Source organism: Eumetopias jubatus, unplaced genomic scaffold (genome assembly GCF_037043125.1).
Source record: "Eumetopias jubatus isolate StellerSeaLion01/CBP00866 unplaced genomic scaffold, mEumJub1_p1.0 scaffold_9, whole genome shotgun sequence".
In the NCBI taxonomy this organism is placed as follows: Eukaryota; Metazoa; Chordata; class Mammalia; order Carnivora; family Otariidae; genus Eumetopias; species Eumetopias jubatus.
In genome coordinates this window covers 25,870,614-25,895,969 of record NW_028274815.1, presented here as the reverse complement: position 1 = coordinate 25,895,969, position 25,356 = coordinate 25,870,614, and the positions used below count along the sequence as shown (strand labels likewise).

Below are 25,356 nucleotides of genomic sequence, written 5' to 3'. Positions count from 1 at the left end.
ACTCCCAGGCCCCCAAAGCCCGTAAGAGGTCAGGAGGCTGAGGTAGCAAGAGCTGGAGGGACAGCCCCAGAGAAAGTGTCCCTCCGTGGTTCCCTCACCCGTTGAGAGGAGCCTCAAACACCACTTCCTCTTCCTTAGGAGATGGGAAAATTGCCAACACACATTCCCGTGCCTTGCAGATCTCTCCGGGCTGGAGTCTTGAAGGGGGAGGGAAGAGAGGCAGGGGCATGTAGGGCAGGAAGGTGTGCATGTGTCCAGGTGGTGGTGGTGTGAGGGCACCCAACGGACACCCCTTTCTTCTACACTAAAACGACAGCAACTTCCCCTCTCTGCTCTCTCCTTCATCTCAAAGAATGGCATAGAGCTGAGAAACAGTCCCTCTGCTAGACTTAGCACTCAGCTTAGGGGACGTCAGACCTTTTTGCCTTGATCTTCCCTTGCCCCTTCATTTCATGACAAAGAGAACCCTGTGGGTGCAGAAGCAAGCCCAGAGGTTTGGGGACCCTCTCCACTCCAGAGTGGTAGGAAGTGGTGGGTTCCATGAGGTCAGCCCGGAGAGCTCCTTGGCCTGGAGGCATCAGGCCAATGGGATGCTGTGTATGGATGCTGGCTGTAGGCAGCCCGATCCTCCAAAGATGTCACCAAGAGCCCCAAGTAAGAACCCAGCCTCCTTTCCTTGGCCCCCCTCAGCCTCCTTCGGAATGATGCTCTGTGGCCAAGCAGGTACCAAAGGATAAATGTGCTGTATTAACATGAATCCTAATGACAAATGCACTGCAGTAGTAAGCACATCATAGGTACATAGAATATTCTCTATATAGTCTGAACATAGATATAAAATAAGTTATACTTGTTTCTATTTTCCATCACAGTAGGAGTACAGCATACAAAGTGATTGGTTCAGTGGCCACAAAGCAAGCCAAGGGAGAGGCCGTGAAAGAGGGAGTAGGGCACCGAGAATGGCTGGGGTATGCCAAGGATGCTGCCGAGTCACCGGGGCTCCTGCCAGGGACCAGACCTCAGACCCCCCACGCTAGCCTTCTGAGAATTGGCATGAGGTCCCATGCGATGAGAGCCAGTGGCTGCATTTGAGCTGGGATGATTCAGGTGCCAAGAGCCTCTAGCAGGCCAGCCCACTCTCCTGGTGGCACTGTTGGACTTCTGTGATTTTAGGACCGTGGGCTGCATAGCCAGACGGCATGGTTTGCTTCTGTGATGGGACAGATGGCCAGACTGATGGTGCACCAAGTGCCGGCTGGCCCTCCTCCCTCAGCAGCCCACCCTGGGAGGCTGAGGTGTGCCCCGCATGCTCGGCTTGCTCCCTGTGGTGCGGTGGCAGCTAGAAATGCTGGGATCCTGCACGCGTGGCCACAGCAGAAGGAAGTGTCTGAGGCCCTGGGTCTGAATCCTCTGTCCACTGCATGTGACCTCTGTGACTTTGGGAAGGTCATCTCAACTCCTCTGGGTCTCAAGCTCCTTATCTGCAAAGTGGTGGGGGGGGGACTGAGGCTTACCTCCTAGGGTGGTGGTGAGGGCCAAATGGGATAATGTATGTGAAGTGCCCCCCACAGCTCCCAGCACATGGGAGGGGCTGGATCAATGGCAGGAGGGGCTGAGCATCAGGGCTGGGTGGGAAAAACACAAACCTCACAAACTCTGTGGAACAAAGCCACTTGGACTGGTTTTTTGAGTTGAGGATTTCAGGCAATTTCTTTGCCTTCTTTCCTGCCAATTTGTTCTTTTCTCTCTGGATCTGGGATTCTTTGCCATGAAGTAGGGGTAGGGTTCAAAGACTGGTCTGCACTGGGAGACGGAGTCTGAGCCTGGGGAAGCACAGAGCTCAGGGTCATGTCTCTTCAAGTCCGGGACCCGGCCGAGATGCTTCCTTCTACATCTACTTCCTTCCCCCTCCCCTGCCCCCTGCAGCAGCCCCTTCCCTTGCATCTCTCAGCCCTGGAGCACTGCTTCCCATGGGGAAGCCAAAGAGGGGGAGACAGCACTGAAAACAATGCAGTGCCGATTAAGCAAGAAGCCTCTTCCATCTGCTCCGAGCCTGGGAATGTGGAGGCGGGTGGGCCACCTGTGGGCGAGCGAACTGCCTCTGTGGGAGAAGGCAGGTCTGGGTGGTGGGAGATGGGAGGGAAAGAGGCATGGAGATCTGGGCTTGAACTGGAGGTCTTGGGAGCACTCCTGTGCTTCTACCAATGCCGAGAACTTGGAGATGTGTCCGAAGACCAGCCCGGAAGCCTGGGGGTCCCTGCGCCTCTCAGCTGCGGTGCAGTTCTCAAGATCTGCGTGTGCGAGTGTGTGCGTGTGTGTGTGTGTGTGTGTGTGTGTGTCTGTATGTGCATCTCCTCCTCTCCCATCTCCTCGAACCCCTGCCTGCCCTGAACCTCCTCCGTCCATCACTCAGCCACTTTCCTCTTGGATGGGGGCAGCAGGTGGGCGGGCAGCTCGTTGGGCAGCTCATGCCCCTCCAGCTTGACCTTGATGAGGTGGTTGGCCAGTGCAAACTCCTCGTCATCCAGCATGCCATCCTTGTCAATGTCAGCCAGCTTCCAGATCTTGCCCAGCACGCTGTTGGGCAGCTTGGAACGCACCATCTCCTTTTTGGCATTGGCACCTGTGATCTTGCCGTCCACCGGAGACAGGGTGTAGAAGATCTCGTCGTACATGGGCTTGTCCCTGGCCACCACCCACTCGGCGTCATCGATGCCCTCCCCGGCGCCCTCCCCGTAGCCGTGCCCGAAGGGGCCGTGCAAGGTGCCCTCAAACGCTCCACCCTTCACCATCTGGACGGGCCGCTGCGTCTCCTCCTGCCGCACCAGCACCATGAGCTGGGCGATGTCGTGGGCCAGCATGTCATCCACCACCTCCAGCAGCTTGCTTTTCAGGGGCTGGAATTTGCTAAAGTCCTGGGCCTGCAGCTGGTCCTGGGGAGAGGGAGAGAAAAGAAAGTGGGGGTAGAAGACCAGGGAAGGAGAGCTTTCCCCTTGCTGGGGATGCTGCCTTCTGCGAATGCTGGAATGTTCCCAGCTCTGGAGGCTAAAAAGCCGATCACAAAATAATGAAATACTGGAAGTTGTGAGAGAGGAGGAGGAAAAAAGGCACACTGGCTCTGGGTGGAATTTTGCAGGAGAGAATGGGTGCAGGGGCTGGGGAAGAAAAGGAAATTGAACAAATACTGGTTTGCTCCATTTATCTGGATTCCCTTTAATGCTCTAGAAAACAATTAAATGTCTCTTTTGCTAGTTTTAGCTACTGAAGGGTGGTTCCTGAATGCTTTGTTCTCTGAGACCAGGGCGTGTGTGCCTCTCTCTGCTTTATCCAGGGTTGTTCCTGGGCACAGGAGAAGCCTCAGGGACAAGCACATCGAGTTCACAGCAGAAAAATTCAGAAAACACCTACAGCTGCATTTCAAGAGCGAGTGTTAGCTTGTGCATTTCTCACCTCCCTTCCAAGGCAGGGCCGATCCTGGGAGGGGAGTGGGGGCTGGAGGGCGGGGGTGTGCAGGGAAGGAGCAGAAAGCCCTTCCTCCTGCCACCCGGGCATAACCCCCTAAGGTCCCAGCCCATCCACAGCTAGGTGTGTTTGGTGGGCTCCCAAACAGGCATCCTAATGTCTTCCAGGGGGCGCAGTGGGTAACCCCATCACCCCACACATGCCCCGCCAGGACGGCCATTTATGTGACTGGTTCAGCGTCCCTAACAACAGATCCTAACGTGGGACTGGCAAACAGATGAGAAGGTGAAATCATTTATAATGCGAAAGGATTCCTCACATTAGAAATGGGGTTGGATGGGCCCTTTCAAATGTTATCTTCCCAAATGCTGGCTTGCAGATCGTGACACTCTTAACAGAAAGAGAGGCTAAAAGTGGGAAATACTGTAAGCCACAGCTGAGGGCAAACCTGAATTATGTTAAAGTGATTCTGAAATCAGTAACTGGCTCCTGGTGAGTGGTTACGGGAATGAATGGATACATGGACAAATGTGTACTTTGAATGTCTATTTGTTTTCTCTTTCTTTTAGCACATAGGAAACTAAAAATGGCAATTTGGAAATATACTGATGTTCTGAACCCCCAGTCTTACACTGAGAAACGAGTTCCCAAGCCCAAGATCAAAATCAGCAACAGGAGCACAAACAATATTACTACTACATCTATTGCTATTCTTAAAAAATTCCCTGCTTCTTAGAAACCTTTTCTTCTTAAATACTTATAGATCCATGAGAAGTTGCAAGGATTGTGCACACAGGTAGGTCCCTGGTGTTCATCAGTCAGCTTCCCCCAGGGGTGCTGCCTTACCTAACTGGACACTGCATTTTAAGAGCACAGTCTGTGCCAGGCTCTGTGCTAAGCACCTTGCAAACATTATCGCACGGATGTTCATAACATCTATAAAGCTGGGTGCTTCTGGAGCCTCAGACTACAGAAGAAGAGATAGAGGTTCAGAGAGGATCCAGTTAGTATGGTGTGGTGGTTTCCTGGTTGGACCGTGGGGACAGCTCCTGGATCTTCTACTAGCAGCCTGTGTGAACACCACTCTCAGAAAACTGCCAGCAATTAGTTACAAAGGTTAATTACCTTTGTAAACCTCAGTTTGCTCATCTGTAAAAGGAGGATGGAAAGGTCTCCCTCAGAGGACTGCTTTGGGGAATAACATGAGAAACCAGGTGTTACGGCCCCTGGCCCAAGACAGAGGCCCACGGTATACCCCTAAGATGGAAAGCACCTGTGCAGACGTCTGCTTCTCCATGGCTTGTGTCCCAAATTGCTCCCAAGGAGGAGCTCAGGGGTAAACGTAAGCACTTGAGGGTCTGGAGACCCTCCCATTTCACACGGCCTCCTGGGGACTCCAAGCCTGTGGTGGCCATGATGGCGGGGGCGGTCCTACACTGGAGGTATCAGTCATGGATCCCCCTGCCTCACTGGGAGCACTGGGGCTTTGTGTTCTCCCCGGGCCCAGATACGACACCTGCCGGGGTACTGGCAGTCCAGCGGGGAGGGCAGACCTGGGGCCATCTCCTTGCCTTCAAATCCGGGTCAGCTTCTATCTGGGGCATCCAAGACCGGCCTTCTCCATTGTCAGGCCGCTCAACCAGCTCGCATGACATTGTCCCTTGCCCTGGAGCCCCAGAAGCCCAGTTACCTGCATCCTCTTCAGGTTGGGAAAGTCCCCAGGGGAGATCTGGTGCTCCCGCTCGATGCGGCCATAAATCTCAGCCAGGTTGTTTACCAGCTCCTTCTTCTTATTCTCCTTTCCGAACACCGATGGCATCTCCTTCTTCAGGGAGCTGATGATGTACGCGTGAACCTGACACACAGGGGCAGAGAGAAAAACCTCGGATCCATTCCTTCCCTCCAGGGTGTGGCTCTCACCCATGTCTTCCCACAAATCCCTCCTGCCGCTACTTCTGCAATCATTCCTATCTCACCCCCTCGCCCTCGCTTGTCGCTTCCAGCGGGGAGCTGTTTTCCTAGATCACGAGGGAAGAGCGAGATACGGGGAGGTTAAGGTCAAGGCAGTACTAGGGATGGTAACACTGCTGATGGGGTTGGTGAGGAGGAAGATGACGACGACAGCTAATACTTCCAGAGCACTCTGAGGATGCCAGGCACTGAGTGCCTTATTTTACTTTGTCCTTCCACCCTTTCATTGTAGAGCCACGGAGACAGGCACAGAGAGACCTCCCAGGGCTGGGACCCACAGTTCGAGAACCGTGCAGGAGGGCTCCAACCTGGCCACCTGACACCAGGGCCTGTGACCACAACCACCAGGCTATCCTGCCCCCGGCTGCCCGAGTGGGCACAGCTGGTGGTGCCCACGAAGCAGGGGCTCGAGGACGTTGTCAGGGGGGCAGGCGATGGCTCAGGGTTGTGGGTGGCGACCCTCCACTCTCACGGCTGGCCCTCCCACCCCCGACCCGCCCATCTCCCCAGGGGACAGCCTCACCTTGGCCAGCCTGGCTCTCTTGATGAGGTCGTTGAGCTTGCGCAGGGCAGCATTTCGGGGCAGACTCTGAATATCTCTGAACAGGTCCTGCTCCTCGGCCTCGAAGAGCTTCCGGTTGTCGGGGATGAGAAGGGGGTGGGACCAGAAGGAGCCGATGTAGACCCGGATCACCTCCGGGGTGTTCACGATCTTGCCCAGGGACCACATGAGGGCCCCGTACACCCGCATCAGCTGCTGCGTCTCGATCTGGTCCGCCTTGTTCAGCACCACCCGCATCTTGTCCTCATGGTTCTTGAGGGCCTTGATGACCTCAGAGAACTCATCCGAGATATCCAGCTTGTGGGCATCAAAGAGCAGGATGATGCGGTCCACCCGCTCGGCGAACCACTCCAGGACAGCCGCGAAGTCGTACCCTGTGGCAGAGGGATGGTCAGGAGGGGGGGCGCCTTGGGGCACAGGGAGGGGTTTGGGCAGAGGCAGCCAGGCGCCGTGCACAGAACACGGTCTTGGGGAGTCAGAGCTGGGTTCCAATCCCTGCGCCTCCACATGCTCGCTATTTGACCTTGAACATGTTACTCAGTGTCTCCGAGCCAGTGTTCCCTCACCTATAGACGGGCACACTAATAGCGCCGAATTCACGGAATTCTACGGACCAGATACACTCGGAGCCCAGCACGTAACATCATTATTCCCATGCAGTCTTCTTCTTCAGGCGGTGGGGCCCTCACCATTCAGGGACGGGGCTCAGGAAAGTGCTTCGGGGCCAGGCTGTGCCCAGCAACAAGGTAGGGGCTCGGTCAGTGCCACTGAGAGACTGTGGCACCGTGACTCAGCCAAGACCACCCTGCTTGTAGGAGGCAGCCGCTGGGGCACGGTACCCAGCTCTCCAACCCCAAGTTCAGTGCTTGCTCCGGCTGGCAAGACGTTCACCCCCACAGCCCCCTGTGAGATAGGCAGGGTGAGGAGTTCCACTCCCACTTTCCAGAGGAGGAAACAGCTTCAGAGATGGGGTAACAGTCAAATAGCCACTGAGGGGCAGGGGCCAGGACTGGATGGGGCCACCTGGGCTCTGGGCTCCCTGCAGGCCAGAGGGCAGCTGTCTTGCACCTGGCCACCTCCCTGCCCTGCCCTCCCCTCCCCTCAGCCCAGGCCCAGCTGGCCTCTCCCATAGAATCCAGGAGGTCTGGGCCTTCCTGCTTCAGGTGAGCCTGCAGCCTGCACCTCCTACCCTGCTCCCCCCTGCCCCTCCCTCCCAGGCCCGGCTATTTTACTCTTCCCTTCAGCCCAGCCAGGTGGAGGGCTGCTCTCACCTCCCAAAGGCAGTCCCTCAGAGCTGTGGGCAGGAGGGGGGCCAGAGGGCTCAGAGACCCAGGACAGCCCCATTCCCTTGCCCCAAGCCCCACGCTGGGAAGCAGGCCACAGCTTCGCTGCTCTGGAGCCCAGACCCAGCAGGCCTGCCCTCCATGGTAGCTGGGGAGGGCAGCAGGGCTCATTCCCCAGTCTGACGTGACAGGACGGTGGCTGTGGTGTGCAGGCCGCAGGCGGGGCGGCCCCGAGAGCATGCTGCTGCCCCTGTAGGCAGCCCAGAACAGCCCCTCCTAACTGGCTGGGCGGCCGGAGCCTGGCACTTTACCGACAAGGAAGGGGAGGCTCAGAGAGTGCACACGGCCATGTGGTGGGAGGGGGCAGAACCAGGATCAGAGCTCATGTCCCCCCCATCCCGAGTCAGGCCCTCTTACCACCCCTCCACGGGCTCAGGAAAGCAAAGAGGCCAGAGGAGCTGTGGAGACAAGAGGCTCCCCCCAACTCCAACTCTCTCCACTCCCTGATGGCACCAGCCATGCAAGAAGGGGCTCAGCCGCCAAGGCTTCAGGGGGAGTAGGGGCAATTCGGGGTGGGAGGGGCAAAAGCAACACTGCCCCCTGCCCTTTCCTGTCCCCTTGGCTGGGGGAGGTGCCCCCTCAGTGCTCTCAGTATGTGCTCTGAAGGGGTCACCTGAGGAGCACTGGCCTGGGAAGCCCACTTTGGGGTTCTGGTCAGCCGTTAACTAGCTGTGTGTTCTTGGGCAAATAGCCTTCTGTCTCTGGTCCCTGGTCTCTTTGCCTGTCAAAGCAGGGGGGTTGGACTGGAAGATCACTGAGCTTCTCTTCTCCCTGCTTCTAAGACTAGAGGTGGAAGGCGGAGAGCACAGCAGGATGGAAGTTGGGAACATACAAGGAAGCCGTTGCAGGACAGGGAGAAAGGAGGCTAGGGGGGTGCTCTGTCTTCAACACCTTGGGGTGCCTGTGTGAAGTCTGCTCTGGGGACTGAGGACAGGCGGACAATTCTGGGAAGCTTTTCGGGGACTTTATAAGCCCAGAGGCCTCCCATTCACCTTCCCGCTTTCGTGAATTCTGCATGCTCTGACAGGTGTTATCAAATCACAAAGTTAGCAGCACCAGGCGCCTTCTCCCCAGGTTTGGCTGTGAGGAACCTGAGGATCAAGCAGTGAGGGCATGGGCTTCCTGTGGAGATCAGCCTCCTGCGCCCAGCTGTTCAAAACCTAGCAGACTCCAGGACGGGTCACTGTCTTGGGACTGGGCTTATGCACAACCAGGAATGGGAGCATCTGAAAGGCACGGGCTGGAAAAGGCATAGGACTAGGTCTCTCTTTTACTCTCTGTGTGGCCTTAGCAAATCTGAACCTCGGTTTTCTCAGCTGTAAAATGGGGAGAATAACACCTGACCAACAAGGGGTCAGTGGTAGAGCCCATGGCAATAGGATCTAAGAGTGGAGGGAGGGCTTGGATCAGTCTGGAGGCTCTGCCCTAACTTCCAGGGTGACAGGCCCCCTTCCCTGACGTGGTTTCTGGAATGGCTCTGAGACACCCCCAGCAGGAGCTCCCGAGCCCCTGCAGCAGCGCAAGGGCCCATGACATATGAACTCGTAGCCGGAGGGAGACTCAAGCCCTAAGAGAATGAGCGGCGAAGCTGGCCGTCCCGGAATCCCTGGGCTATGGGTAGCCAGTCTGCTGGCGCCCAGAGATCTGATCTGCAGGCATCAGGCCCAGAGACCAGGCAGCCTGCGGGATCTGAGGCTCTCCCCCCTAACCCCCAGGCTCCAGAGGACGGGAAAGAAAGCACTTCTAAGTAATGCCGGGCAGGAGGAAATCATTGAGACAAGTACAATAAGCAAGGCAACTCCTTAATCACCCACCGGCTTCCTGCAGTCTGCAGTGAAATACAAGAGAGCTGACAGCACATTTCTTTGTATGTTCAGCCACACCATCCATTTGAGCCTCCTAAGTGTCCGCATGCCAGGAGGTACACAGGGCACACACATCTTACAGGGCAGGGAGGGGACAGAGAGCTTAGGGGCTGGCCAAGCTCACACGGGCGGGACTGGAACCCAGACCCTTGCCTCCTGTCCACACTCCCTTCTTATTAGGCAGAGCCACGCCTGAGGCTGGAGCTCAGAGGACTGAGCGCATGAAAGGTCCCATTTTATCCCCAAAGATCTCTTTTGAGATTTAAAGACATCTTAGCAAAAAAATAAGAGTGCTTCAATTTTCAAAATGTGGGAAGGATTCAGATGACAAGGAGGAACAGATGTCACACTGTGTGCCTCCTAGAGGTAACCTTGACAGTGGCCGGACAGACGCCTCACAGGCCTCCAAAGACCACCAGGCTGCCGGCAAGCCCTTGTGACAGGTGTCAGGACCCGGCTGCTCCACCCCGGCGCGTGATGCCCACACAGCCACATGTGGACAGTGTAACTCTGGGGCCCAGACGTCCCTAAGTGCGGGCCCCGCCCTGGTCAGAGTCCAGGGACGGGCCAGGGACATGAGGCTGTAAGGACCAGCCCAGACCCTCCGAGGTCCCCCCAGGGTAACTGCAGATGAGAGTCTGCCCCCTTTCCACTCCCTGCACTCTTCCTGGGCAGGAGATGATAACGTGCTCAAAAGCCGCTACACTGGGAATCAGGAGACCCGAGTTCCCATTCCAGCTTTATGGCCTGGGCGTGGTTTTTACCTGCTGTGGCCCTGCTGAGCTCACCTGCACAGGAAGGGGTCCCCTTGGAGGGATGTGAGCTCCACGCCCAAGGGGTGGCTTTTCTAGGGTGGGGCCTGTGGGGATTTCCAGCTGAGAAGGAGCCAGGAAATGTGGTTCCCAAGTGTGAGGACACTCAGGCTTCCGGAGCCCTCCCACTTCAGCTGCATCCTTGCTTCTTCCCAGTAATGAGCCCGGGGCTGGGCACATCCCGTCACTTCCAGGAACTGGCTCCCTGCCCCTCTGCTGCCCGTCCCAGTGCATCTTTATCCAGAGACATGTGCTGGCCTGGGACCTCCTGGACTCAGGTTCCCGGATGTCCCCTGCTTCCTCTCTCCCCCTAACTGCCCCCCCCGCCCAGGCCTCGGCAGAGAGGCCACACCCTGAGAAAGACCACACTTTCCTGGCTCTCCAAGCCGGAGAGACCATACAAGAATAGGGAAAGAATGGAATGCGACAGGAGCTGAAGAGGGCAGAAGTCCCTGGAAGCAGGGCTGTGCACTGTACAACCGCAAGGGAGGCCATTCACATAGATCAGCCCTGCATTGTTTAACAGGCAGCCCTGGCTGGCAGGTAATGGGGAAAGAAGGGAGCTCACTGTGATCCAGGCCCAGAGCTGATGTCTGTGTTTCCATTACCATCTGTAGACCTCACAAGGTCATGTGATGGGTATCATTATCCCTTGTCACACAAGGGGACACAGGCTCAGGGAGAAAACGTGACCTGTTAGGACTCATCCTAATTCTAAAACCCATGGCTCAGGAACTCGCAGTCCAGTGCTCTCAGAAACCCTAGAGGCCGGAGCCCTCTCTGGACCTACTTGTCAGGCTGCATGGCCTTGCATGATGTGACCCCCACCCCCGGCTCCCTCCTGACCCCCAGGCCATTCAGACTGAGAAGCTGTGGCTCTCCTGAGCCTTCCTCGAGGAGACCCAGGCTGCCTGTGTGAAACAGTGAAGCTCCTTTAGGCCTAAACTCAGGGGAACCCCAGATAAAACTGGGGTGGCGGTGGGGAGGGGCTGGTAAGGAGGGAGGGAGTGTTTAGGGAAGCACATAGAAGCCAGACAGAGAGCTGCCCAAGCCTCCCCTCCACAGGGCTTGGACAGAGCACCGCGGGGCTCACGAAGGCCCAGAGGAGAGGGCAGGCGAGCCTCTCTTCCCAGGGCCGTGGGTTCTAGGTCTCCAGACAAGCTCCTCCTCAGCCCCTGCACCGCCAGACAGCCCAGAGGTAGGGAGCCCAAGCCCAGCTCCCCAGACTCCCTCCATCGATATCTGCTGATTACACAGTGTGGTAACACGGGCCCCTCCTGCCTGGCTGCCTTCGTTAACCCCCTTGTCCCCGGTGTCGCCTCCTCAGCGAAATGGGGGGAGGCGGGGGAGGCAGGGCTTTCCTAGTGGGGCCTCGGCCCGGCCCTTGTCCCTCCTGCTGCTGAATGAAGTCCTGAGGCACCGGCTCTGTCTTTGCTGCAGGACAGACCAGGGGCCTCTCCTGCTGTCTTCCCCATCCACCTGCTGCCAGGCCTGGCTGCACCCACTCACACGGCCATGGTGGCCCCCATGGGGCCGAGCTCAGTGCACAAGGAGGCACATGGGCCTCCTTGGCACAGCCATGGGGGCACTGGCCTGTTGCCCGCAAGGCAGTGGGCTCTCCTCCCCGGGGCCCAGGAGCCTAGGGTTCAGCAGGTGCCAGCCCATGCAGGCCATGCCGTTGGAGGGGGGGGCTTCTGGGCCCCATCACGGTGGCCCAGACATGCCACAGGACAGATCTGGGCTGGCTGCAGAGCACAGCGGGCCAAGGCCCATGCGGGAGGGCAGTAGACAGTCACCTAGGGCCACTGACCAGAGAAGCCTGCCAGTCCCAAGCCCTTCCTTCCCGGAGGCTGCCTTCTGCATGCAGACTTGGCTCCAGCCCAGCTCCTAGCTCCAGGCCTGGGGCGGGAGCAGCTTCCCTGCTTTGCTTGCCAGAGACACAGAAAGGGCAGGGGGCTACCCAGGGCACACAGCAGGCTGTGGCAGGAGAGGCTGGGGTGGGCGGCCAGGAGCCAACGTGAGTTTTGGACAGCATCACTGAGCATTCTAGAGCTAGAAAAGGCCCAGTGATGATGATCTGTTTACTTAGGTTTACTGAGCACTCACTACGTGCCCAGCAGGGCTTGCAGTGTGCCTGTATTTAATCCTCAAACAATCCTAGAAGGTAGATAGAATCAATTCCCCCTATTTTACGGGTGCATAACTGAGAACCCTGCCCAAGCTCGCTCAGCTAGGACGTGGCAGAGGTAGGCTTAGCTCACTGGCTGTCTGGCACCCGTGTTCCGTCTCCTCGCTGCCGCGCCCAGGGACGTCCCGGTGAGCAGTCTCCCCATATCTGTCCGGAGTGAACAGTTTTCAAAGTGCCGTTACATACCCAGCTCCCTACTCTCCCGCCCCAGAGCGTGCTCCCATCCTCACGTTCCCGGGCTGAAGGTCTCTGCAGGCATTCGCCCTCCCTGCAGACGGCAAGCTCCCCAGGCTGGGGACTATGGGAACTTCAGAAGAAAACCAGGGTCTGGCCCACAGTCGTGCCTCTCGCAGAATGAATAAACCCGATGAAGTAAGCCAGATGTTGATGTCTCCTTTTACAGATGAGAAGACAGAGGCCAGCTGTCTCCTGAGCGAGGCCCAAACTGTCCTCTGTCCCCTGCCTAGGACTGTCCCACATAGCACACGAAGCAGTGCCAGCTCATCAAGGTACACCAAGGATTGGGGGTCTAATAGGCTGGAAGCAAGGGAACATACCAGAAAGAACACAGCACAAGGCCAGAGCCAATCCTAGCCGGTGCCTCGCTTACCTCGGCTGATCCTCTGCTTCTCTCCAGAGAGGATGCCCGGAGTGTCGATGACGCTGATGCTCTCCAGCACGGGGTTGGGCAGCTGGGCACATACGAACCTGCACGGGGCGACAGCAAGCCCGCACTGTCCTCTCGTTGGTTCTCACGCACCGTCCCACGTCCCAGCCCTGGGACGGAGGTTCAGAAGCCTGGCTGCCTTCTCATGCAGACTCCCAGGCTCCGGGCCAGACTCAGCCCCAGCACTAGGCCCAGGAGCTGTATTTTGAGGAAGCTCCCTGGGTCATCCCGAGACAGCTGCAGTGCTCCACTTGTGAACCCCTGCTGCCAGGGACACTAACATGTCCAAACCTCAATCTCCGCCCCCAAGGAGCACAGCCTCGTGGTATGTGTGGAGGAACATGTGTGTGTGGAGGTACCACAGTATGGGGTGAAATGGGACCAGTGCTCTGAGGGAGGTCAGGGGAAGGACTCGGGAAATCCAAGGTGGAGAGATGGCTTCCCGGCATGGCTTCCTGGAGGAGGCACGGGAGCCTTCATGAATGGCTCGTGCCACCTAAGAACATTTATTTGGGCTTCCAGATGCCCTGCTATCAAGATAGAGGTCAAGCCTTGTTAAAGGAAGTATTTCTAGGATTGCATCCTGAAGTCTCAAAATACAAATTGGTAAACCTAACTTAGGTCCTTCTTACTTTAAGCCTTCTCTCTTAGATGCCAATTTTGGTGGAGACTCACAAGGTGTCTTATTCTCTCAGGTACACTGGGCCCCACTGCCCAGCGAGGTGACAGCAGAGATGCAGGGGAGGGGAGGAGGCCAGAGATGCAAGGAAGAGGGAATCAGGGGAGGCTGCCCAGAGGAGGCTGGAGTGGCCAGGGTGGGGCTGGGTAGGGAGGCGGGGGCCCCTCCAGCTTCCTCACGAGGGCCTTGAGAGATTCGGATTTTATACTGAGGGCAACAGAAACCCATTTATGCTGAGGAATATTTTAAGCAAAAGAATGACTCAGTCAGATAGGATGGTTGTCAGCAAGCCCAGTTCGGTTCATCAAGTATGTGTGGAGGGCTTGCCCCGTGCCCGGTGCTGGACTAGGTAATGGGGTGGGAAAGCCCACGACAAAGCCCCTGTCCTATTGAGGACCATGGCTTCCATTATTCCCAAGGCCCAGCCTCATTCTGGTCCTTAGGCTCTATGGCCCATTCAAGTAGTATATGAAAAATTCCTCATTTTGCTGAAGCTGGCATGACCTGGGTTTCGGACCCTTGGTGACCAGGCGGTCAGGTGCACGGGGCTGGTGTCTGGGGCGGGGGCTGTGGCTGAGGTTTCCCCCAGGCTGAGCTCCTGGAGTAATAGGGGCAGGGGGCTGAGGGTGGGCCCCACTGAGGGTGACACCAGGTCACAGGAGCCAGAAAGAAAGGGGACAGAGCAGACTGGAGAGGGCCTGGCCGGGGCGGCGGGGGGAGGAGGAGGGCCAGGGAGCTGAGAGGGAGCAGGGGTCGAGAGGGACTGATAGCCAAGAGAGGCAGGGTAAGGAGAGGGAGGGAAGTGCCCACTGCCCCCGATCACTGAGACGTCAGGGTGACCTTCCCATGGGCGCTGTGACGGGGAAGCAGGGAGAAATGAGGAGGTGAAGTCCGGAAACTTGGCTGTGAAGGGAAGTGAGAACGGGGAAGAGCTGGTAGGGTCTGCTCAGCTCTTGTGCCTCTGGAGAAAAGCTCAAGCCTCACAGCGCCCTGTCTTCTGCTCCCAGGGCTCCTGCAGCAAGCTGTATTCTTCCCTTCCTCTCTGCTTGTTGGTTTGTTTTTTTTTTTCCCCCAGTTTTCTCTATATAAAATGTCCTTTCCCCCCACCTTTTCAGCATCATTGCACTCATCATTGAACACCCACGTCCAATGCCAACTTTTCCACAGAGGCTTCATCAGTCCTCTTGCCTTGGAGAAGGATATTTCTCTCACCCTATTTCACAGATGGGAGACGTGAGACACAGAGACGTTAGACAGTCTAAGATCCATGGTGCTCTTTGGTAGGACTTTGACCCAGGACCACCTGAGGCACAGCCCATCACCTTTGCCTCTACTCTAAACACCTCCTATTAGAGAAAGTAGTTCACACTGTTTGGGGGCAATACACACGCAAGCTTGTGGTATGGATCTGTAGCACAAGGGTGATCGGGGTCAGCCTGCATCCTGGTGAAGCAGAATAATAACGGGAAGGCAGGGTCAGCTTGCCACACACTCCCTACAGCTTTCATTCCTCAAACCGACCCAATGACCCTGGTGTCTGCAGGCTTACACTCGTCCCAGGGGAGGAGAGATGGCCTGTCCGAGGTCACACAGTGAGTGTAGTAGGAGAGGCAATACTCACACTCAGCGCTCCCGCCTTCAGCCCCGGGTTCCTTCCATCCAGCAAAGACAATGTCCAGGAACAGAGAGGAACCTTCCTCTACATCCTTCCAGTTGGATGCAAATCCCCTCTGTAGTACAGTTGACCCCCGAACAATAAGGGGTGAAGGGCGTCCATCCCCCCATCCCACCCCACACAGTGGAAAATTCGGGTATAAATGGACCCACGCAGTTCGCACCCGTGTTGTTCAACGGTCAACTGGATAGAAGAGAGCTTGGGACCGACACGGTACAGCCCTCTCTGCTTTTATTGGAGGGAAGTGCAGATTAGGGGGATGTGATTTAACTGGTGTATCCTTCCCGGCTCCACGATCAGGAAGAATTAGCCCAGATTCCTACATCCCTAATCAGTGGTGACTGACTCAGTTACATTCCCAGCAAGAAAGGGACAATCAAGAGACAAGGGTATGGAGAAGGCACTGAGCCTCCCAAGACCCCGTCCCTTCCTTCTCAAACTGCAAGACGAAGAGAAGAGAACACTTAGGATGAGTGTTTTCGGAGAACGCACCTGTTCAGGAAGGCATTGCCAAAGGCGTTCAGCTTCCTGAAAGGCTTCTTAGGATCCACCACCAGTGCGTTCCCAGGGATGATCCCCTCCACCTGTCCGTGCATCACAGCGATGAAGGAGTCAGTGGTCGGCTCGGGCCCAATCCTCATGCCTGGGAAGTCCTGTTCCAGGAGGTACCTGGCAGAAGGGACACAGCCATCAGGCAGGGGTTCCGTTCGCAGAGCAAAGCCGCACCCCTACCATGGGCAGGTGGTGATGTGAGTCACGGCAGAGGGCAGGTAGACAGCAATGACATTTCATGGCAGGGACAGATTTCCACGGATGGGGAATCCAAAGACCTCTGTGGAGGAAGTGGGATATTAGCTGAATTTAAAATATCTAATCTGTGCTTCTTGGTTTTTATCTTTTTCCCTCCCTGAAATCAGTAATTGGGGTTGGGGGGGGGAGAAGCAGGGTTTGGACTTGGCAATAAGCATGGGTTGAGACGGAATCCTGCAGAGTACAGTGGACTTTACAACCGAAGGTCCCTTGCTCAAGTACCTGCACAAAGTCAAGGTCAGAATGAGACCATCCATAGACTCTGCTGGCTTTCCATAGGTCCGTATTTCTTTATCTGGTAAGTCAGTCATTTAATATAAAATATAAAAACAGGGTGCCTGGGTGGCTCAGTTGGTTAAACAACTGCCTTCAGCTCAGGTCATGATCCTGGAGTCCCGGGATCGAGTCCCGCATCGGGCTCCTTGCTCGGCAGGGAGTCTGCTTCTTCCTCTGACCCTACCCCCTCTTGTGCCCTCTCTCAATCTCTCTCTCTCTCTCTCTCAAATAAGTAAAATAAAAATCTTTAAAAAAATAAAAATAAAATAAATAAAATAAAATATAAAAACAGCTCCCACATCATACAGTGTGAAGGGCACACTGTGAAAAGTCGGTCTCCATCCCATCTAAGACTGTTGGTCTCACCCTCTAGCGTCAAGACTAGGCTGTGGCTGGAGGTGGCAGGTGTCTCTTTCTGCTGTTCTCCCGGTCTGGGAAGGGAGAGCCCAAGGCCCCTGCTCCTCTCCACAGCCCCTTTTAGAAGTCAAGAGCAAACATGGTGAGCCCAAAAATGAAGAAAAGGAAGGTGGAAGCCTACCGGACCAGTGGTCCTCAGCCCTGGTGGTGCATTTGAGCTACCGTCCAGCTCCGGCTAATGGTGCCCAGATCCCACCCCCAAGGTCCTGCTCTGCTGGCTGGGGGGAGAGGGAGGACTGGCCACTGGTCCTTTCTAGGAACTCCCTGGTTGACTCTAAGGTGCAGCCCGGGTTGACAACCTGCTCTAGACCAACCTTCCCATTTCACTGATACAACCACTGACACTCAGTAGCACTTCCACCTGCCAGACATCACACTGGTCACTAGGAGAACTTTATCTTCTTCGGGTTTCACATCGGCCCTACAGGCAGGTACTGAGGGAACTGAGGCATAGTAGGGTTATGTGGCTGTCTCCAAGTTAAACAGCCAGTACCCAGGAGGTCATCCCTGGCCGCACTGGAGGGTTTTCAGTTGCCCTGGGAAGCCCCTCATCTTCCTCCAGGATGGCCCAAGAATCCTGGTGTGAGGGCAGGATTTTCTCCCATCAGAGGACCATTTTGACAGCTGGCCCTTGGGTTGTGATGAGAATAAATGACAACAGGAGCACACTTGGACAGCACGTCTGGCTTTCTCAAACACACCTTCGTTGGGGCCTCAGTGGCGAGGCAGGGAATCTCAGCAGGCAGGGGCCAGCGACCTGTTTCTCTAACCATGAGGGATATGCCCTTCAGAAGGGAACCTCACCCCCTTCCTCCATGACATGGAAGATTACAGTTCTGATTTATTAAGCACCTGCGATGTGCCAGGCGCTGTTCTAGACTTCCCAGGGATTATCTCATTTCATCTTCATATCTCGGATGTGAGCACTATGATTCTTCTCATCAAATGGGTCTAATAAGGAAACCCACCTCATAGGGTGTTCCGAGGTTCATGTCAGCTACAGAACTTAAGCACTTAAACCAGTACCGGCACCAAGGTACCCAGGCATTGTGAAAAGGAGGAGACAGAGGGCAAACAATGTGCCCCAGGATACGCAGTCAGTGAAGAGCAGAGCTAGGATTTGAACCTCAGCACTCGGACTTTGAGAATTCACGCTCCTAACCACTACATGCACTGTCTCCTTTCCTGCCTTCGGTCCCTGGACCAGGAAATGGGAAAGGGCTGAGTCCCACAGAGACCAGAAGGAGGGGTGGCACAGGAAGGCCACGGAGGAGTATGGTTTGGCAGGAGGCTGGCCAGGGGCCAGGCCTTGGGGGGAAGTTAGGCTTCGGTGCCCACAAACCCAGGAATGTATTCATCTCCATAAACACCCACTGCTGGGGTTCACAGCTCAGTCTCCAACGAGTGGGATGCAGCACCCAGAAGTAGTTGCTATGGGTGACCAGAGCAGGTCCAGGCCCACTGGCTCTCCAAGGCCCTTCTTGGAACCTGAAGCTGCCTTATGAGAGTCACGGTTGTGCTCGGGAAGCCCCGTGCATTCTTGCCTGTGCTGGGCAGTGGGGGGGGGGGGGCACCTGTCCCACGTGTGCTTGGGTGAGAAGCCTTAGCAGGGCCCTCCCAGCAGAGCATGTGGTGGCTGTGAGTCTGAGCCTGGAGCAGGGTGCCGGATGTCATCAAAGGCCCCGGGGATAGCTGACACACAGATGGGTGGAAAGAAACAGGCTCGAGACACTCTCAGGAATGCCCAGCCTGCAGAGGGCCAAATGCAATGACGAAGTATCTTCCGGACATGGGCGCCTCAGATTCCAGCCCCAGGAGAGATGTGGTGTACCAGCCGATGAAAAAAGGGTGACGCTTCCCAGCACAACAGCGGCCACTTTCCAGGATGCTCCAGAGCCACAGCCTCAGACGGCCAAGCAAGGGCCTGGCGGCTGGGCCTGCTGTCCTGCTCTCTCAGCTAAACCCACGTGACCCCCAATTTGCTGACCACACATGGGCCTGAAGAAACACAGAAACCAGTGAAGCCACCAGCAGGTCCAGGGACACAGTCGGGCTGGGCAGAGAACCCAGGGCTGGGTAAATTCTCAGGGACATTTGGGTAGGGCTTGCAGCACTGAGTGCCCCCTTAACAAAGCCACCACTGTGTCCAGAAAGGAAAAAGCTATTGAGGGATCTCATGGCTGCTTCTCTATGGGGAGTGATACAGATTCCCTCTGTTGCCAGGCAAAAGCATTCCCACAGCAGTGTAAAAAAAGAAAAGTTAATTCAAGCCTGGGTGGGAATGGCTGAGATGGGGCCACACAAGAGTACAGAGGGACAGGCAGGCTGAGCACCCGCGGCGTGGCAGGTGTCCTTCCGGGACCTTCCCCCGAATGCCCTCACTTCATCGGTCCCAGAAGTGCCATGGGATGGCGGCCTTACTCCGTGCTGCAGGTGAGCAAACTGAGAGAGAGGCGGCCCCCCTCTGGGGCCAAAGAACAATATTCAGAGGGCCTAAGAGTGGAAAAGATTTTGGTACAGCTCCCCCGCCGGCCCCTGGCCACATCCAATGCAAAATTAATAAATACTACACCATAATATAGATGCCAGGAAGTCCCACGCAATTCTGATTTTTCCCATGAAGACAATTTTTCTTCACATCTTTTAAAGCAAATTATTTTCTAGCATTTTCCTCATTTTTTTGTGTGTCCTGCTTGGCTGGCAATCTAGGCATGTGGCCTGCTTTACTGGTGACCTAAGCATCTAGGGTAAAGGCAGGGAGCCAAGAATCTTAACCCAGTCTGCCTCCAAAGTATTCATGTCCGCAACAGCGGGGCCAGGCCTCGGGCTGTGGCTCTTACTTTGCATGTCTTTAGACTCTAAAGGCACAGGTCACTTTGTGCTCTGTGTTCCAGGTATTTGTGTTGTACATCTGTATCTTTGGTCTCTCCAAGCCTTGGGTTCTTAGCTTTGAAACAGGATCAAAACAATAATACTGGGGCGTCTGGGTGGCTCAGTGGGTCGAGTGTCTGACTCTTGATTTTGGCTCAGGTCATGATCTCAGGGTCTTGGGATTAAGCCCATGTTGAGCTCCCTGCTCAGTGGGGAATCTGCTTGAGATTCCTTCACCGGCTCCCTCTGCCCCGCCCCCTGCTCCTGCACGTGCGCTCGCTCTCTCTCTCTCTCTCTCTCTCAAATAAAATCTTAAAAACAAAAACAATAATACTTACTCTGTTGGGTAATACTTGTGTCAGGAGGTTTTAGGGACACCAGAAAGCACCTCATAATCACAAAGTGACATAGGAGACGGGAGACCCTTGATGGCCATGCTGCGGGCTGAATTAGCTCTGCCACGGGACAAAGGGGCCTCAGCCGGAGGAGCCCCGCAGCCCACTAGCCTCCCTTTCTTGTGCCCACCCTGCGACAGGCCGCCCGCCCAGTCCTCTAGCGACCCAGCACCGCCCACAGTCCCCTTCCCCACTCCTCTTCGGCCCTTGGAGGCAGAGGCAAGATCCTCCTCTCCCTCACTTCCCTCCCCTTTCCCTCCCCCAACTGTGGGCCGAGTTGGACAAGAGCTCCCCCCACCCTCTAAACCTCCGCTTAGAGAATCAGCTAGAAAGAGGAGAGTGAAGGATAAAGTCCCAAGCGCGGTGTCTGCAACATAACTGGTGCTGCATTGGTTCTTTCCCTTCCTAATCGGGAGAGAGCCCCTACGAGGCGGTTGTTGCTAGTCTCACGTCAGAGATGAGGAGGCTGGGGTTTGGACAGGTTAGGCCTTCCTGACAAGGTCTCTTGGCCAGTACTGGTAGAGCCAGGATTCAGCTAAGCCAGCCTGTGTTCTTTCCATGGCCTCGCCCCACTGTCAACGGGAACGGGATGGAGGCCTTTCTCCAGAGGTCCCCTCCTGCCAGTAAATGCTTCTCCTGATGACCTCCAAGACACCGGATGTTCAAGGCAGATCTGAAGCCAGACCTGAGGCAGGTGGACTCACTCCTCTGGCCTAGGGCTGTCTGCTCCCTTGAGTAACACTCAGGTCCTATAAGAGGTGGGCAGAGTCCCACCCACCCCCACTTAGGGACCGGTAGGACACAGCCCTGACAGAAGGGCGGCCACTGACCACAGCGGCAGGACTGGAGTGAGGTGTTGCAGGGACTGTGGCTGGCAGGACACACCCGGCAGAGGTCAGGGGGTCTACCTGGAACGGTGGCCCCTTTCCCTAGTCCTTTGGCCTTCTGGAGGATCATCTTTCACATGGTGGCGATGCTGTAAAGCCAGGGATGAGGCCCGGGCAGTGGGGACGTCAGGGTTGTGAGGAAAGATGGCATACCCCAGCCAAATGCTGAGTCACCTTTGTGGGAGGACACAGAGAGCTCCCTGAGAAGTGTGGGAGGTCCAAAGGGCCCATGGAGGAGCCGCCCCCCCCCCCGCCCCACCTCAGCCTGTGCTTGTACTTTAGAGTCTGAGTCCCATTGTAGAAGGGCCTCAGGTCCTCACCACCAGTCCAGACCTCCCCGTGGAGGCCCAGGCAGCTTCGCTCTGGCAGCCTCAAGGCCGCACACTCCAGCCCCTGGTCCTCTACTTGAGCTCTGCCTCGGCCAGGCCTCCCTCCCAGCCCACCAGAGTGCTCGGGCCAGCCCCAGGCTCTGGGACCGCCCGCCATGCACCTCGGTGACCAGGGGGCCACGTGTGCAAGGGAGTGGGGTTGGTGGGGGGCTGCGGGCCCGGGAGAAGAAGAATGAAGGGAGGCACACAGCAGAGGCTGAGGAGGGCTGCCAGGGCCAGAGGGACACAGAGCTACTGTACCCGAAGAGGCAGCCTGCGTGGAGGCAGCAGCCAACAGGCCAATTTATTGTTTATTTTATTACTCTGGGTTGCTGGGCCTTAGGCCAGGGAAGTTACTTCAGGCAGAGATCAGAGCACATGAATTAATTATTAGAAGAATGTCCCTTTCTGCATGTTCTTCCTGAGATGAGAAATAGACGCTGTGGCAAGTACCTATAACTGAAAGTGGATGGGCACTCGGGAGGCAAAGGGCCAAGAGCCAGGAAATGAAGAGGTCTTTGTTTCCGAGGCAAACGTCCCTCACAGGTTCAGGCCAGGGACAGGAGTTGCTGCGAATCACTGTGCTCAAAGCAAGCAGCAGGGGCGGGAGAGGGCGGGAGGCACTCTGGGCTACCCCAAGCGGGGGCCTTCTTCGCTCTGGGGAAGGGGTGTTGTACCAACTCACCCTCTTGGAAAGCAACTCAGAAATAGGATTCTTAACACCCAAATTAAAAAGCAGAAAGATTTAAAAACAACGAAACGGCACAACCTTTGACCCAGTGATTTCACTTCTGGGAGTCTCTGAGAAAACAGTCCAACGTGTGGAAAAATATTATGCATAGAGGTATTCGGAGTGATTCTGCAATAGCAAAACATTAGAGATGACCTAAAGCATTCAAAACAAGTGGGCTGGTTAATGAAAAATTGCATACGCGTACAGCGAAATATCGTGCGCCTCTTAAAAATAATGCTTACCAAGATTTTTAAAGTTACAGAAAAAAATGCTCCTTTTCTAAGTGAAATAAATTAGTGTACAGAATTACATTATGGCATGATCTCAATTGTGTTATAAAACAGCTAAAAACACTGGAAAGATATATATATATACCTCATATATAAATATCGGTATTGATCCATCTATATACATGATATTTAAAATGGTTTCCCCTGAGTCGTGGGCTTATGGGTGATTTTTTTTTTTTTCTTCTTCCTCAAATTTATTCTTGTCTACATTTTCCAGTGGGGGGGAAAAAATAGCTGTTTAGTGGGTTTCATGAAAAGGAGGAATATATGTAATTTGGTTTTGGAGGGCTTCCCCAAGCTCCAACCCCTCTGCCCCGCTGGTGGACTCTCCCTCGAGTGGGGGATGGCTTTTGATGCTGGAGCTAAATTCAGTTACTACATGAGTGGGGAGGGAGACCTCTTGTATTTGGAGGATAAGAAAGCGAGGGATCTGCCTCTCCCAGGCTTCCTGTCTCCCTCAGATAAGGAAAAATCCATGGCAACTCGACTCTGCCACTCTCTTCGATCCAGTTAACAGCCAGCATGACTCAGGCAAAGCCAGGAGAGTGTCTCAGGCAAGAGGTACTTATGTCTGCCTCTCTAGGATCCTGCCCCACTGGAGGCACTCGTCTTTCCCCATCTTCCCTCCCATTCTGTAAACTACTTCCTGGGAGCCTCCAGGAGCTTCCACCCCTCACGAGGCCCCCAGGGAGCTAAGGCACAGTTGTAAGATCTGGTGCTACCGGAAGGAGAAGCTCTACATAATGTCCTGGAAGTTATAACCCAGGTGTGTCCAGAGGGCTAGGGAGGGCTCGTGCAAGGGCAACGAGCCATCTGTGAGTGGCCTGTGCTTCCCGTGGGGCACAAACCAGGTGAGCTGGAGGACAGGGATTACAAAGGAAACCTGGTACAGAACCTAGGGAGCTCCGGAAGTGCCTCTGGCAGCAACGGGTGCTTCATGAACCAAGGGAAATGGATTCGATCAGGGGTTCTCGGTCTGAGATTCCATGTCAGTTTGTGCATTTTTGTGTATATGGATGTGCATTTTCCTAAAGATAGGGCCACAGCTTTCGACAGATTTTCAAAGGATATATTAACCTTTTAAAAAGTTAAGAAAGCAATGGATCAGATCCATTGCTAAGAGCCCTTGTCATTCTAACATAAGATATCCAAAGCCAGTAGCTTCCCACCCCCCACCCCCGGAATCTAACTTCTTTAGAAATCACTCAGCCCCTCAAAGCCCCTGAGCCCAAGGCTGTCCACCCCACGAAGGCAACGCCGATCTGGTGTTCTGTTCAGACATGACATGTTAGCAGGGTGCAAGCCCTGCTCCCAGAATGCTTGGGTACAAGCTTAGTGTCAGAGAAAATTAGTATCTACAAAATTAGTAACCAGACTGTTAACTTTTCTGCTCTCTTTGCCAAACAAAGCACAGTGCTTTGCATGTTGTAGGTGCTCAGCTAACTGGAATGGAAACGAGATTTGATCTGAATGGAAACAAGAGCACCCTGCTCTGAAACCTCCCGTAGGAGATGAGCACCACTGATTTTGGGGGGCCGCTGCCGCCGTGGCCACACTACTGGAGTCTGACTCAACAGAGGGCCACAGAGCACCTGCAATAGTTTGGCAATGACTGTAAATGAGGCCAAAGGAAACCCCCAAGCCTGGCTTTGGGGGTTGTGTGGACTGAAGACTGGAGAGAGGCCTGTCCTGGAAAGATAGGAAAGATGGTCGTCACTCTGGTGGACAATGTACGGACCTCTCTGAGTGCAGGGTAGACAAGCTGACTCCCTGAGGTTCCCTCCAGCCCTAGGATTCTGTAATTCAAGGGAATAGATGACTCACTCTCAGCGCCACGGGCATTTAGCCAAGCATCTCCTCCCATGCATCTCAGCATCCCAGGTGGGCCTCCTACTCAGTTACATGGCTTTGGACGGTCACTTAACCCCTCTACACCTGCCAAGTCAAGGGGCTGGATGAGACCCACCCACCCATGTCCCTTCCACCTCTAAAAGACGTTAATGTTATTACTGAGCCATTAAGATCAAAAAAGGGAAAAGAAAAAAAGCATTCTGCTTCTGACACTGCTTCTGGCCAGTCTCCAAGAGATCTATGTAGGAACTCTGCTCAGAGAAGGAAACTGATAAAAAGAAGGACCAGTGACACTGCCCCAGCAGGGGCTACAGAATCCCCAGCCCACCTCCTCAGCTGCAAAAGCCCCCACGTGAGTGGCTGAGCCCTTTAAAAGGCAAGGGAGGTGGTCCTGGCCATGAAGGGCTTGCCCCTAAAAAGTGAGGGTGTGAGGCACCCCCAACCAGCATAAGGTGCTCTTGTGACCAGGAGTTTTCTCACTGGGACTCCTGGGCCTCAGTTTCATCATCCACAAAATGGGGAGAATACGGATGGCCCTGAACTTCTTCAAACCGACCTCTGGAGCCAAGGGCTAAGACCAGCAGCGAGGCACTAGGTAGGAAGGGGTGGGGGACCAGCAGTGAAATGGGGGGGGGGGTGAGGTAAGCTTTGGACACACACACAGCAGAATGTCTTCAGCGCCCTCCACGGAAGGCTTCCCGTTTGTCCCCAGGCAGGAGGGGCCCCCAGGGAGTGAACGGAGGCCCTAGGCGCTGGGCGGCGGGGTGGGCTGCCAGGGCCCCGGGGCCGGCTCACCTGATGAAGGTGGTCTTCCCAGTGGAGTACTGGCCCACCAGCAGGACCATAGGCTTGTTGTCGAAATCGGCATCCTCCAGGGCGGGCGAGTGAAACTCGTGGAAGCGGTAATGCTCTTCCAGGGGCAGCAGCTTGGTCTTGTAGAGTTTCTTGAGCCCCTCGCTCACGGTCTGGAAGACCTCGGGGTCCTTCCGCCGGCGGTCATCGGAACCCAGCCAGCTGAACATCGCGGCCGCCGCTCACCCCCCGCGCGCAGCCCCGCGGCCGGCGCCCTCGGCTCCCCGGGGTTAGAGGCCGCGCAGGGCCCGCCCGCCGCTCCGAGCCGCGCCGCCGCCTCACGCGAGCGCCGGGCTCGGCCGCACCATGGCCGGGCGCGCGGCGCGGGGAGGGGGGAGAGGGGGTCCCTGGGGCGGCGGGAACGCGCCCGGCCCGAGCTCCT

At 55.7% G+C, this 25,356-nt stretch overlaps 1 protein-coding gene across 1 annotated transcript; it reads right to left on the bottom strand.

Annotated features, from left to right (window-relative positions):
• Nucleotides 1-724: 724 nt before the first annotated feature.
• On the bottom strand, nt 725-25,238 carry EHD3 (EH domain containing 3). Its single transcript, XM_028096290.2, has 6 exons — nt 24,918-25,238; nt 15,717-15,893; nt 12,814-12,911; nt 5,957-6,369; nt 5,153-5,317; nt 725-2,933 (listed from the first exon to the last, which is right to left on the bottom strand). The coding sequence occupies exons 1-6, from the start codon at nt 25,142-25,144 to the stop codon at nt 2,406-2,408; spliced, it is 1,608 nt and encodes a 535-aa protein (XP_027952091.2). The 5' UTR covers nt 25,145-25,238; the 3' UTR covers nt 725-2,405.
• Between the last annotated feature and the right edge of the window lie 118 nt (nt 25,239-25,356).